The sequence below is a fragment of the Acinonyx jubatus genome, chromosome X, assembly GCF_027475565.1.
Source record: "Acinonyx jubatus isolate Ajub_Pintada_27869175 chromosome X, VMU_Ajub_asm_v1.0, whole genome shotgun sequence".
In the NCBI taxonomy this organism is placed as follows: Eukaryota; Metazoa; Chordata; class Mammalia; order Carnivora; family Felidae; genus Acinonyx; species Acinonyx jubatus.
Window position 1 is genome coordinate 111,787,018 of NC_069389.1, and position 15,647 is coordinate 111,802,664.

The window sequence follows — 15,647 nt, forward strand, 5'->3', positions numbered from 1 at the left end:
AGAAACTGAGGCTCAGAGAGTTTAACTTGCCCCGGCTGGTGAAGTCTTAATCTATGCCTGCATCAGTGCTCTTTTTTTTTTTTTAATGTTTATTTTTGAGAGAGAGAGAGAGAGAGGCAAAGAGAGAGGGAGACAGAGAATCTGAAGTGGGCTCCTCACTGACAGAGGCACAGCCCAATATGGGGCTCCAGCTCCTCAACCGCGAGATCACGACCTGAGCCGAAGTCGGACGCTTAACCCACTGAGCCACCCAGGTGCCCCGTAAGTCAGGGCTCTTAATCACTGTACGCTTCCCTATCTCTTCGAGACGTCCCGGTCAGGAAAGCTAGAGGAAAATGATGCTCGAGAGTGTAGCAACGGGAGATGGTGCTAGAAAGACAGGTAGATGCCAGATCAGGAAAGACCTTGGCTTTTTCGTGGAGGCAAGGGGAGGCTCTAAGAGGTTTTAGGCAGTGGAGCAACACGATCAGCATTTTAGAGGGATCACTTCAGCTTTAGGAAAGGACTAGATTTGGACAAGAGTGGAGGCAGACAGACGAGCTAGGAGGTGGGTATTAACAAAAAGAGGAACTTTCACTCGGGTTTAAGACCTAGACTCTTGGGAAATACACATTTGAAACTGGGGATATTTTAAATTCAGTTTGAGGGGTGGCTGGCTAGCTTAGTCGGTGGAGCGCGAGACGCCTGACGTCGGGGTTGTGAGTTTGAGCCCCACGCTGGGTGTAGAGGTTACTTAAAAATAAAATCCGTAAATACAACTTGAGACGGCGATAAAGCATCAACAGTTAAGTGGCCATGAGAACCAGAGCAAGGGAAGAAGACCGAGTGGGAGACTCACAAATAAGTGAAAGAGGTCAAAATGAAATCAATAAACTAATCAATGATTATAAACAGACACAAATCGGGCTGGCTGTCCAACTCCGAACTCCCCCAGGTGGCCGTGCCTCTGCTACCCTCTCCCTTCAGAAGAGACTTCTTCCCCTCTCTCAGGTACTAAATGGTTATGTCCCCCAAAGTTTGTGCTGAAACCCAGCCCTCAATGTGAGGCTGGTAGGAGGAGAGGCCTTTGGGAGGTGCCTGGGTGATGAGAACGGAGCCATCATAAGGGGACTAGTGCCCTCATAAAAGAGACCCCAGAGAGACCCCTCCCCCCTCCTGGAGCCTGCTTCAGATTCTGTGTCTCCCTCTCTCTGCCACCCTCCCCCACTCCCACCGTGTCTCTCTCAAAAATAAAGATTTAAAAACAAAAAAAAGAACTGTGATCTTCCTACATGACCTTGCCCTCCTAACACACAGCGATTAGTAGTGGGATGAAGTCCTGCCCTGGGATTTTTCACACCAGCGTTGAGGGAAGAACACTTTGAGGGTGTGGTTCCAGAGCTGCTGGTCGCCGTGAACCTGCTGGAGAAAACTTACTTCAAAGCATGCAGCTAACATGCGTATAGAACCAGAAGCAGAGACAGGGTCCCAACGATGCCTCTATGATGTACATAGTATGTATTTTATGTTAAACATGGTACGTACTTCCTATAGTTATCATAAGAATTAAATTAAATAATGAACACAGAGGAACTTTGTTAAGCCCAAAAAAAAAGAAGATAGGCTTTAAATTTTACCTTGCATTCTTGGATCTAAAGACAAGTAGGCTTAGGTAGAAAACTTCCAGGATATTGATAAAGGCTTGCTTTTTTTTTTTTTTTCATTTGTTTAAATTCAAGTTAGTTAACATACATTGTCGTATTGGGTTCTTTTAAGTTTTTTAATTGACTTAGGGAGAGAGCGCGCGCACGCAGGGGAGGGGCAGAGAGAATCCCAATTCTCCCTCGATGCAGGGCTCGATCCCACGACCTTGGGATCCCAACCTGAACGGAAATCAAGAGTTGGATGCTTAACCGCCTGAGCCACCCAGGGGCTCTGATAAAGGCCTGCTTAAAGGGGAGACTCTGACAGAGCCTTGGGAGAACTCCGGACCTATTTTTAAATTTTTTTTTTAATGTTTATTATTTTTGAGAGAGAGACACACACACAGAGCGCGAGCGGGCCAAGGGCAGAGAGGGAGACACAGACTCCAAAGCAGGCTCCAGGCTCCGAGCTGTCAGCACAGAGCCCGACGCGGGGCTTGAACTCACAGACCGCGAGATCATGACCTGAGCTGAAGTTAGTTGCTTAACCAACTGAGTCACCCAGGTGCCCCTCTGGGCCTATTTTTAGATAGAAAGCATAGATTCTACTTCGATGCCATTTGCTTTAGGAGTTAAGCCTCTCCTTCTTCTTCACACGGGTAAGTTCCCAAAACCATTATACTTTCCTGCCTTGACCCAGCTGCCTTTCCACTTTTTTTTTTCTTTCAGTTGGAACTGAAAGCACCCGACCTCTGTCAACACTTATGGCAAAATGTGTTTTGTTCTTTCATGGACCCTAGGTTGATCTGGTCTCATCATCTTTTTCTCTCGGACTTTCCTTAACACCATAGTCTCTGGTATCACAAAGGAAATCTCTAGGTGGCCCTGAGCCTGACCAACTTAAAGCCATTGGTCTCTAGCCTGCCACGCCCGGGAGAGCAAGGTTGTCCCAGCACCTAGGTCCAAGGTCCATCACACGGCAGGGAACAAAGGAGAGAGGAGAGAAAAAGCAGAATCATGGTCTATAGAATCCACAGGGAAGCAAATCCAGGCAGGGTTTGGGGGTGCTCCGCTGCTTAAAAGTCAGGGATGTTATGTAGCTATTATTTTTAACATTTTAACCATCTCATTTAACTGTCTCGTTTACTTATTTATTTCTTCATCTATTTATTTAAGTGATCTCTTACACCCAACACGGGCCTTGAACTCACGACCCTGAGACCGAGAGTCGCACGCTCTTCCGACTGAGCCAGCCAGGCGCCCCCGTTTACGGAATCAGTCATTGCCTATATTTGACAAAGTGGTTTGCCCCAAACATGGACACCTGGAAAAAAAATCCTTCTAAAGAGAATTCTACATTCTAATCATATCATGCTTAAGGAAAACTTCCTGATTACTCTGCCATACGTTGTCCTTCCTTAATTCCTTCAAAATGTTTAGGGATTCACTTGTGGCCAAAAGCCCACAAAAATTAGCATTTTTAAAGAAAATGCATCATCAAGGATGAAAACTTCAGTTATTGCCTGCATACTTGCATTTACAGTGTTTTTCATGATGGGATAGGTAGAGAATCTTTATTTCGCGACCACACAGATCGTCCTGGAACACACGGGCTCCGTTAAACTAACAGCTACTCTCAAATTTAAAAGCCATTTAGAGGAATAAATCCATCTGACTGGTCGGTTATTTATTTATTTTTTTTAGAAAACGAAATCACACAGTTCAGACCACGTGTATGGTTTGTATCCCTCCCACCCATTGAATCCCCTGTGCCAATCGGATAGACTGGAGTTTTTGATCCCGGTCCCATTTATTTTCCCAAGCTAAAAAGGTGCTTGCCATATTTGTCTAGTTACAGCAAATCCATAACCTCGCATGAATGACTCCGTTTCATAACTCTCTCGAGCAAACACTTACATACGTGCAGCACAAAGAATTCAGAAAATGAGATTGTACAGCCTTGTAGGGTAACAGACTAGGTAGCTACCCTTGCCCCGAGCACAGTAGAACTTATAGAAGCATCCAATCACTGTGTTGCACACCTGAAACTAACATGACACTGTGCGTCAACTATATTCGAACACAAACATTTTTAAATTTTTAAAAGTTTATTTACTTATTTTGAGAGGAGGGGGAGGGGCAGAGAGAGAAGGAGAGAGAGGATCCCAAGCAGACTCCCCGCTGTCAGCAGAGAGGCCGATGCAAGGGCTCGAACTCACACGCCATGAGATCATGCCCTGAACCAAAACCAAGAGTCAGACACTTAACCGACTGAGCCACCCAGGCGCCCCAAAACTTTTTAAAATACACACACACACACACACACACACACACACACACACACATTTATGTATGTTTGGGACCTCTGAAGGCCTTATGGTAAGGGAAAGGAGACTGACTAGCTGGCCATGGGTGAGAATGTCGCTTTTTACTGAAAGCCTTTTACAAGAATCATGATCACCATGAGCATAATTACGATATTGTGCTGAGTGCATACATTAGATTCTATTTTTATCCTTATTGCACAACTGGAGAACTTGCCTGTGGTAGGCTGAATAATCACTCTCCAAAGATGCCCACATCTTAATCCCTGGAACTTGTAAATGTATTACCTTATAAGGCAAAGGGGACTTTATAAATATGAGGAAGTTAAGGGTCTTGAGATGGGGAGATAATCCTGGACTCTTGCAGTGGGAACAATGTAATCACAAAGATCCTTACTAGACGAAGAGCGAGGCAGGAGAGTCAGAGAAGATGTGACATGAGAAGCCCAGGGCAGGGATGCAGGGCCGAGAGCCAAGGAAGGTGGGCGGTTCTAGAACCTGGAAAAGTCAAGGAAGTGGATTCTCCTCCAGAGTTTCCAGAAGGAACGCTGTCCTACGAACACCTTTCTTTTAGCCCAGTGAGACTCATTTTGGACTTCTGATCCCAGAACTGTTAACAGAATACATTTGTGTTGTTTCGAGCTGCTAAGTTTGTGGTAAGTTGTTACAGCAGCAAAAGGGAAGTAATACACTGAGGTTGTGGGAGGTTAGCAACTTTCCAAAAACTTCTAGCTTGTAAGTGGCAGAATGAAAACCCAGATTCACCTGGGGCGCCTGGGTGGCTCCGTCGGTTAAGCGTCTGACTTCGGCTCAGGTCATGATCTCACGGTCCATGGGTTCGAGCCCCGTGTCGGGCTCTGTGCTGACGGCTCAGAGCCTGGAGCCTGCTTCGGATTCTGTGTCTCCCTCTCTCTCTGCCCCTTCCCTGTTCACACTCTGTCTCTCTCTGTCTCTCAAAAATAAACAAACATTAGAAATTTAAAAAATTTAAAAAAAAAAAAACAAACACATTCCCCTGACTCTTAAACAGGCTATGATTGAAAAATAAAAAGAGTATTTTCATTTCAGCTTTCCTTCCTCTGGAGAAACTCCTAATGGACAGAAAAAGGAGCAACAGGAGGAATCTGGGGAAGCGTGGCAACGATGGTACAAGGATCGGGTTCAAGGTCAAGAGTCTAAACCTGAAACCCAAAACAAAGGTGACCAATGTGAATGTCTACCATGTGTTAGGGGAAGAATGGAAACACGTGAAGTAGGCAGGGTTTCATCAAAACACAGCCTGAAGGAGGTGGAAATGGCAACTCACACTCTTCCCAGATGATGAGTAGTCACCGGAAATGGTGGGGATTATGGTGAACTGGAGAGCATTGGGGGGGGGGGGGGGCACCACTAGTCAGTTTCAGCTAAATGTCAGGTGGAAAGGTGGGCTTTGCCAAATCTTCAATTTCTCAAAAGAAGCCAGAAATCCAGAGTTGTGTGAAACGTCAGGATTTTTAAAGATGGGAAACAAGTTCAAAGTTTGTTGAAACACTGTATGACCTAAACAGAACACATCTTTGGACTACCAGCTTGTGACCTGTGACCTAAAGCTTCATGTCATCTGAACACGGGTAGGTATCAATATATGCTCCTCTCTCTGTGATCGCTGGCTAGGAGAATCTCGACGGGACAGAGCACTCGAGAAATTTTAACCAGAAAGGCCATATGAATTAAGACCAGGTTGCATATGTTTGACTATGAGCATACACATAGGGAGAGAGAGTGCTTTTTCTCTATACAGTATGCACACATTTGCCTAAAAGTTTCAAGATAATCCATTTTAAAACTATTGTTTATTTTTTAAGTTTATTTTATTTTCAGACAGGGAGCGAGCGCGCACAAGCGGGGGAGGGGCAGAGAGCGAGAGAATCCCAAGGAGGCTCCGCACTGTCAGTGCAGAGCCCGACTGCGGGGCTCAACAAGATGACGACCGGAGCTCAAATGAAGAGTCGGATGTTTCACTGAGCCCCCCTCCAGGCGCCCCAAAACTAGTGTTTAAATGAACAAACAGCATATCACCTATCATAACTAGTATCAGACGCACGTATCTTAGAGCAAAGATAACCCAAGACCATTGAGCTTTTCCATTTCTGTTTGGGGATACTACATTTCTAAATTCTTTGGTATGCTGCTTTAAGAATCCCTAATCTTTATGGTTATATAAACATGAAAAAGCACAATTTCTATTTTCTCCACAAGCCCCAGATTGTAAAACTATAAATCGTGTTTGAGAGCCTGTCAAAAGAGCAAAGCGATGTGGCCAAAGGTCAGTCTTATTTTATTTTGTTTTTATTTTTATTAAAAAAAAAAAAAAGCCAGCATGGGAGAGGAAACAGCATTGCTTTTAGCTTCTTGCGGGCATTTTTTTTGGGGGGGGGAGTTTCAACATGTGACTGCTTAAAGGCACCTCCGTAGAATGAACATGCTGACATTTCTCCAGTCACTATGTGTGACACGCCCCCCCCCGCCCCCACAGCAGATCTCTCTGGTTCTTCCGGTTAATGGGCACAGAATTAGCTCGCTCGCTCTCTCACCTTTCCTTCCTAGAGAAGATCTGCTCCCTTCTCCTCACGCCTACCCTCAAATTCCACAGCTACATAGCCTTATAGCAGTAAGGACAGCAAGAACAACAAAAGGCATACACTTGGACACATCACCTCGCTCCTGAAGTCTGGAAATTAACCTCGCCTAAATCCTTTGTGTAGTACCAAAGAGAGGCAATTCATACACCCTGTATACACTTGTCTGTGATTCTGTACTTATTTCTTTTAAAATGTTCAGGGGCGCCCGGGAGGCTCAGTCGGTTAAGTATCTGATTCTTGATTGTGGCTCAGGTCATGAACTCACGGTTTGTGGGCTCGAGCCCCGTGTAGGGCTCCACGATGACAGTGCAGAGCCTGCTTGGGATTCTTTCTCTCTCTCTCTCTCTCTCTCTCTCTCTCCTCTCTCCCCTCTCTCTCTTCTCTCTGCCCCTACCCCACTGGTGCTTGCTCTCTTTCTCCCTCTCTTAAATAAACTTGGGGAAAAAAATGTTTAAAGTGCGTTATACATCGCAAAAGTTTGGTTATGTTACAATAAAACAACTTCTATTCCTACAGACTTTCTCCGTTTTTTAATCTCTAAGGCAAAGCAACGCAGTAACACTAAGACGGAAGGAACCCTTGACTAAAAGCCTATTACAGATGCGCGAGGCTTGGTACACACATTACCTAGTGAACCCCCATAACACTGCGGTCAAGTAGCTTTTACGGCCTTTTTTGGATGCACAAACCGAAGCACAGAGCAGTGCAGTAACTTGTCCAGGGTTCAGCCAGTGAGCAGGGGCACCCAGGCCTACCTGAATCCTCAGGGAGAGCTCTAAGACACAGAACACTTTTCAGTGTTACACAGGCTGAATGCACACTGACACTTGCTGCCTGGCGTTAAGGAATCACTTGACCCGCACATCTAACAGAATGGGACAAATATTAATGGTCAAAAGAAACTGGGGGAAAGAATCTGGCATCATGGAGCCCATTGAACAGAGGCTGCTCTAATTAGCCTAACAGAATAGAACGCTCAGGCGTGGCCATGTGATTGACCTTGATACGGTCCGAACTACCTCTTCAGAATACACCAAGGACAATTTCATGACTTCAGGTACAGAGAAGAATTTCCAGCGTCATGAACGAATTCCACACTGTTCTCCCATACCGCGCCCTTACAGAGTACAGAAAGTAGGAGTGACTCTGCAGACCTCCAAGTAACTTGCCACATGACCTCAGGGGCAGAAGAGTCATGGGCAACAGTCCTTCCTTGACGTCTGTCCTTCTCGTCACTTATCTGTTATCATGCCCTCCCTCCCACTTGGCCACAGTCATTGCAATTTCCACCAAGTAACCCATTTAATCTTCTCTCTGGACTTTAAATCCACTGTCCCATCCTCTCAGGTGCTACTTATATCACAGTCTCCAAAATCAGCCCAACTCCAGAGATCCTGCAAGGTCAAACCGCTGTGTCACCGGTGAGTTTCACATTTTTTACCCTGGTCAAGCCAACCCATGTAAACAGAACAAATGCGACTTCCACTAGAGTTCTGGGCTTCCGACTTAATCCAATAAATCGCATTTCAAGACATTGATCCCTAGGGGCCACTTGAAAGAATTCATTTAAGAGAAGAATGGAGGAGAGAAACAAAGAAAGGTAATAGAAACCTACGTTCTTGCTTAAGGTCCAAACCAATATTCATTTCCTTCATGAAGCCATCCACCTGGAAGTTCTTTGGTAAGAGTTAGTTATGAACACGTCCTCCCTTCTCGAAATAGATTGGGAGCTCTTTCAGTGCAACAGTCATGCCATAGTTACCTTGGCGAAACCTATACTGTGTGTAACGCAGTAGTCTATTGGTCTACCACTAGGTATATGTAGTCAATGAGTGCGCATGTCCTGAATTCACTTGTGTGTCTATTAACGTAGGTGCGTATACACGAAACTAAATGTCACCGACAAAATATCTGTGTACATAAAGGAATCGGGAACTTTCCGGAAGCTTAAGCCAGTTACTTCTGATAACAGAAGTACCGATGCCAGCTGCCCCGATGCCACGAAGCACGTACAAAGGCATTTCTTGCACACTACAAATTGTCGGGTCTGAAACTATTTATTCCCAAAGTACAAAATCATGTGTAGAGCTAAAGACACACAATTTTGTCAAAATAGAAAGATTCATAACCTAAACTATAATTTAAACTACATCATTCTGTGCTAAGACCTTGAGTAGAAAATAAAGCATTTACTCACCCATTGAAGTTAACACTCCTTCAACCACAATAAAACTCTTACTGGTTTAGTTTCCTTATCTTACTTTTGATTCCAGATGTCATTTTTTTTCCTAAGGCTGATTTTTACTTTCTCATGTTTGTGTGTTGTCTTGATTTTTTTCAATGAGCAAGGATTGTATTTTAAATCCTAACATCGATAACATTAACTTTTCAAAGAAAAAGAGTGACATTTAAAACCTTGTTGATGACCAGATATTAAATTAGTGTTATTTCACACACCCCCAAAATACATCTAAACGTCACTTAAGAAATTTGCTGGGAATTTAGTACACAAGTGAACCAATGAAGGGAAAAATTTACTTAGAAAAGTGTTTGAAACCTATTGAATGGAGAGATTTCTAAATTCTAGTCTATAATAAAAATCAAGTCACTTCTTTCCCTTAAAAAAAAAAAAGTTGTCAACAGGCTAGAATTCTGCATCTTTAAAGTTTGAATTTGGAAGACAATTCCAATCAAGTCATCAGATTTCAAGTCATCAGACTTTTAAAATTTTTCACTGGAACAGTAAGTAACACCCAGGAAGGGCTGCCTTTTCAAACGCTGATGAAGTCAGCTCCAGACCTGTCCATGATATCACACTCTACTTGACCATGGTGAAAGGATGAATCCTTTTGTCAGATATTATCTTAACTCGCGATTTAAAGCTACTCTGCCAAACGATTCAAAACTGCTCACATGGCCTTCGACAAATAACACGCCTGACGATGTTTCCTCATAAACTTGATCACATTTAGATTTTGAAATTGCATTCAACCTCCTTGACTCCTTTATGTTTCCCTATGTCAAGATCACAGTGATCGCATCAATGCAATTCATGCAAACACAAGTCTCCATTCTCTCTCCATCTGTCCTTTAAAAGCCTCATTCGGCAGCAGTTTGTGCTATAGCACCATGCCGCAGCATCCCTGCACTTGAACTTGGGAATATAGGCTTTCCAGGACCGCAGGCAGAGCCCTTACCGCATTCCTTCTGAACCTCATCTTGCCTCTCGGGGGAGTTGCCTCTGCCATCTCGCCTATACACAATAACACTCTTCTTTTCCAGTTGTCAGTGCAACACGGATGAAATATGAGCTGCTTCTTGGGTAGTATTTAAAAACGGCAGCCAAAAATCTCTATCAAACAAAGCTACCGTAGCTGCTTCCATTACCAGCGTGCAGCACAGCAAAAACACCCACTCTTCCTGATTAGTCAGCTGACGAGCCTTCCCGGCTGCTCATTGTAATTCAGAGTTGACACATTCCCCCAATTACTTAGCCAGATTGAACCTCATGGATTAGCTCCTGCCGGACCGCTGAAGATGAGGCATGTCCTAAGAGTGGAGAAAGGGGGGAAAAAAAAATGACTCTCTCCTAGGGGCTTGATGGGACTGGCTTTCTCCTCTACGCAGTTTGATTTTTAAGGTGGAATGCTGAGAATCTCTGTGAAGGTAGTATTAACGGATACCCTTATTCTTGTCCTACCCTGATCCGTAACTGAAAATTCACTCCAGGTGTGTTGTTGTTGTTGTTGTTATGGTTAAATGCTATTCTGAGTTTAAGCCTTGTGACAGGTTACCGGTTGGTGGAATGTTGTCTTGATGATAATCTAGAAAGAACACACAAACTTTCTAATAATGGATAGGCTTCTCTCCCAGACTGACATTTCCCCCAATTGTACAAACTGAAAATAATCTTGTTTCCCATCATTAAAAAGTATAACCTGACTGCAGTTTATTTTGGAATTTACAAATTAAGGTCTTCAAATTGAGTTGTGTAATTATTTCATAGATGTTTAAGGTAACATACCAAAGATAGTTACACCTTATCTTTTCAGTGGCAATTTTCGCCAGAAATCCTTTTTGCTGAATCCAACTTTTGCTCTCGAAATTAGCTTGTATTCAGTATTTATCTTTAATGCAAACAGTGCCCAATAGCTACTAATGGTTGGGATGTAATTAACGTGCTGGGTTTTTAAAAAATGTTTACTTATTTATTTTTGACAGGGACACTTGGGTGGCTCAGTCCGACTTTGGCTCAAGTCATGATCTCACAGTTCGTGAGTTCGAGCCCCGCGTCAGGCTCTGTGCTGACAGCTCAGAGCCCGGAGCCTGCTTCGGATTCTGTGTCTCCCTCTCTCTCTGTCCCTCCCCCACTTACGCTCTATCTGTCTCTCTCTCTCTCTCTCTCTCTCTCTCTCAAAAATAAACATTAAAAAAAATTTTTTTGAGAGAGAGAGAGAGAAGGAGGGAGGGGCAGAGACAGGGAGACAGAAAATCCCAAGCAGGCTCTGTGCTGTCAGTGCAGACCCCGACATGGGGCTCGATCTCACAAATCATGAGATCACAACCTGAGCCTAAATCAAGAGCTGGAAGCTTAGCCAACTGAGCCACCCAAGCACCCCTGTAATGAATGTGCTCTTGAGTATGGGTGTAGAAACTATACCACAAGCAGAAACATTTAACCTGTTAAAAAGAAACAACACCTAAGGTAATCTATAGCTGGTTATACGTCTTCATCACCTGGGCCCCCAATCTTGCCCAGCGCCATCACTTTGGCAGTAAAGAGAATGAAGGAACCCTGCATGCCAAGTTCTGTGCTGAACAGGGTTCACACTTCCCCACTGAAAGATCGTCCCTAGGAAAGCAGAAAGGGGAGCTACACCTCCCAAGAAACAAGTCATTCCTGCTCCGTTGACTTGCAACCAACAGCATGAAGACCAAATCTGATATTTCTCTTTTAGAAAAAAAAAAAAAAAAACAACCCTCTGTTCCAAGTGGCCTATTTGATTAATAAAAATAAAACCTTAAAAAACTGATGCTATGTGCCAAACGGTCACTCAACGAAAATTAATTTAATCAAGCAGATTGTTTTGGCCAAAAGAAAAAAGCTGGGCTGGGTAATAAAAAGTGTTTTATTGTAACAAGTGCTATATTAAGTAGAAAAGAATTGTAAACTGAAATCTCGTCAACAAGCGCAAGGACAGATCCTAAAAGGCCAGAGCAAGGTCAACAGCTTTGACTTGACTTTGCCCCATTGACATGGCTCAATAGTATACACCAGGCAGATTTATGCTCTCCAAAGGAATTTTACCTTTAAAAAAAACCCAAAAAACAAAAAACACTTAAGGGGCGCCTGGGTGGCTCTGTCGGTTAAGTGTCCGACTTGGGCTCGTGTCATGATCTCACAGTTCATGGGTTCAAGGCCAGAGTTGGGCTCTGTGCTCTCAGCTCGGAGCCTGGAACCCGCTTGGGATTCTGTGTCTCCTTCTGTCTCTGCCCCTCCCCCTGTCACGCTGTCTCTCTGTCTCTCAAAAATACACATTAAAAAAATTAAAAAAAAAATTTTTTTTGTCTATCCACAAGCCATCTGGAAAATGATAGAAAGTAGCAGGTGGAAAGTGCAACAACTGAAGTTCATGACAATTCAATTCTTGCTCCGCCTCTTTTAGTTACTTAGATATTTGACCTTGGATTTCACACAAAACCTTTCCTGAGTGTGTATATCGACGTAATTCCCTCAGCTATGAGACAATTATAATGATACCTGCCTGCAGTACTTAGTCAGGAAACAGAATGACCATTACTTAATAAATGTGAACACTTGAAAAAGCAAAAATATATTACATGAAGTCAAGGCTTTGCTATTTTATTTCAGTCACGTGTATGAATTTGGTATTCTTCTCTCCATTGCTTATAGTTAAACACTTCTGTTAAAGAAATAAACAAAAAAAAACCCACTTGGCTGATTGGCTCAAGATGAAGAATCATTCAAGCTGGGTATGAACAGAATCTCATGCATTTTACCATGTGAGTGCCGGTAGATTTCTTACGCTCATTGTCTAGGTTTAGTACAGGAAAAGGTACACCGGTCAAGAAGTCCAACAACTTAGATCTCTGGCTTGCCTTTGCCACTAAATCAACTTCCTCCGGTGAGAGTGGCCTCCCATGTCAGTGGGGAGACGAAGATTTCTGATGATGGATGATGCTGGACTCTCAAAGAATGTATTGGGGGCGCCCGGGGGGCTCAGTCGGCTGGAGCATCCTCCGACTTCGGCTCAGGTCACGATCTCGTGGTTCGTGGGATCCAGCCCCATGTTGGGCTCTGTGCTCCGAGCGTGGAGCCTGCTTGGGATTCTGGGTCTCCCTCTGTCTCTGCCCCTCCCCCACTCATGCTCGGTCTCTCAATAATAAACATTAAATACACACACACACACACACACACACACACACACATATTGATTCCCAGCTACTCTGGTCTGATAGAGGAAGTTAACCGCATGGTACTTCTACAGACAGCCCCAATCTTGCCAGCTAGGTAGTCTACGGGTCCCACACTGCCCTCCTCTTCTATGAAGAAGGGTCTGACAATGCCACCGCACCCACGTGAGCCTAGTGATGTGAAAGATCACCCAGGCTGTGAGCAGGACTGCAGCTCTCATGTTTTTCTCTTAGGGAAACTGTTTTCTCCATCTGGGTCTTGGGAAGCTAGGGGCTAGAATCCAACAGGGGAGCTAAGTTCTATTACTGTTGAGTCACTGCCCTACTCTATCCCAGGGGAGGAAATGTCTAGAAAGACACACATCGAAATGTTAAAAAGTGGGAGCACCTGCGTGGCTCAGCAGGTTAAGGATCTGACTCTTGATATCGGCTCAGGCTGTGATCTCAAGGTGGTGAGCTCAAGCCCCGCGTCGGGCTCGCCGTTGTCAGCACAGAGCCCACTTCAGATCTTCTGTCCCCTTCTCTCTCTGCCCCTCTCCCGCTCGTGCTCGCTCTCAAAAATGAATAAAACATTAAAAAAAAAAAAGTATCTGCAGAATGCATTGGTACTGAGTTTTTTTTTTTAATTTTTTAATGTTTATTTATTTTTGAGAGAGAGAGACAGAGTGCAAGCGGGGAAGGGGCAGAGAAAGAAGGAGACACAGAATCCAAAGCAGGCTCCAGGCTGTCAGCACAGAGTGGCAACGTGGGGCTCGAACTCACAAACTGTGAGATCACGACCTGAGCCAAAGTCGGACACTCAACCGAGCCAACCAGGCGCCCCAGTACTTACTGAGATTTTCTGAAGAGAAATTTTGAGAGAAGACCATGTATCCAATCTTCGATCAAGAATAATGGTAAACCGGGAATCAGATCCATTTTGCCTGCAAGATAAGAAGAAATCATGTTTTGCTTAGTAACTACCCAAATTTGCTAGGTATGTCCTTAATTCTGACTGTTTCATTTACATTTGCCGTCTCAGCTAAAGATAAATTTATGTGGATTGGGAAAGCTATCACAAAGCGCTACATGGGAAAACCAGTTTAATTCCATGTTCCACCACTCAATATTGAAAATTTCTTTTTTGGCACTAATGTCGTTCTTTTTTTTTTTTTTTTTTAAGTTTATTTTGAAAGAGAGAATGTACTATCAAGCACAGAGCCCAGTGCAAGGCTCAATCCCACAAACCGTGAGATTATGACCTGAGCCAAAATCAAGAGTCAGGTGCTTAATCGACTAAGCCAACCAGGTGCCCCTAATGTCATTCTTTTAAATAGTCAAGGGATAGCATAATGCAAATAGGTCACTAGGATAAATTTGGCATAGTGCAATCCTGGGTGTGGGAAAACTTTATAGACAGCTGTCCTTCATTACATCAGATTTAACTTTTCATGGCAATCCATCAAGAGCCCATCATCCATCCATCCATCCATCCATCCATCCATCCATTCACTCACTCAGAAAAACACTGTCAAATACAGGTTTCTATCCTGTCTGTGCCTTTAGAGGAGGAAGTTTACCGAATGTTTTATTTGCCCTAAAAAGACCACTTTTAGGCTTTAAGGGGTGCACTATAAATTTAGTTTTCTGTGATTTTGACTTTTGTTCATGAGACTCTTCATATTTTTACCATTGTAGACTTGTGCCCTCTTAGTCTTCAGGGTTAATAAGTGGAAAATGTTTCCTTTAAAAATCTGCTTTTGGGGGAAAGTGGGTGATGGGCATGGAGCAGGGCACCTGTTGGGACGAGCACTGGGTGTTGTATGGAAACCAACTTGACAATAAATTTCACATTTAAACAAACAAACAAACAAACAAAATCTGTTTTGGGGGTACCTGGGTGGCTCAGTCGGTTAAGTGTCCGACTCGACTTCAGCTCGGGTCATAATCTCACAGTTCATGAGTTCAAGCCCCGCATCCAGCTCTGTGCTGACAGCACTGAACCTGCTTGGGATTCTCTCTCTCTCTCTTTCTCTCAAAGTACATAAATAAACTTTTAAAAAAAATAAATAAAAATGTGTTTTCAACCTAGATACAATCTTTCAGGAAGCTTTGGAAACTTACCCTCACTCTTGGCTAGGAAGATTTCCTTTTAGGCAAATCGAAGGCTTTAAGTTTGATCATCGTTTTCAACGTATGCTTTTCTTCACGAAGACAATTATTTGTAGACTCCCAATTTTGCTTTCCTAGATCCTCGGCATAATTTTTTTTTTTTTTTTTTTACCAATTTAGGTGGCTGTCCGCTTCCCCTTACACGTTTTCTTTCTTATCTCCTCTGAAGGTGACTCTTATAATCCACTTACAATAATAATTACAGCCACACCACAAAGGCATTTTCCCGTTATATTCAAATGGGTACCTGATACATAACAAATTGAAAAAAATGTAACGAAACGCCATACCTTGCAATAGATGTCAAGTAAGTCAGCGCTTTCGCTATCACTTCTTCCGGTATACATCTGAAATTACAATTTTCTGGAAAAGTAATGATCCAAGCATTATCCTTTCCCCGGCCACCTAAAACAGTATGAAAAAAAAAGAAATCAGCCGAATTAACAATTCATGTGACAGCAGTACAAGAAAGAGGATTTGAAAGGGGCGGTTAG

The 15,647-nt window shown here is 43.5% G+C and overlaps 1 protein-coding gene across 9 annotated transcripts in view; it reads right to left on the reverse strand.

Annotated features, from left to right (window-relative positions):
* MCF2 (MCF.2 cell line derived transforming sequence) overlaps positions 1-15,647 on the reverse strand; it is a 108,857-nt gene that overhangs the window by 59,797 nt on the left and 33,413 nt on the right. For 7 of the 9 annotated variants that reach the window (XM_053201755.1, XM_053201753.1, XM_053201751.1 and 4 more), the window contains exons 3-4: positions 15,444-15,558; positions 13,835-13,925 (exon numbers count right to left, since the gene is read on the reverse strand). In XM_053201755.1, the coding sequence (XP_053057730.1) occupies positions 13,835-13,925; positions 15,444-15,558 (206 nt within the window). Of the gene's footprint in view, positions 1-9,764; positions 10,134-13,834; positions 13,926-15,443; positions 15,559-15,647 lie in introns of those variants that run through there. The other 2 variants (XM_053201758.1, XM_053201757.1) reach the window with 1 other exon arrangement.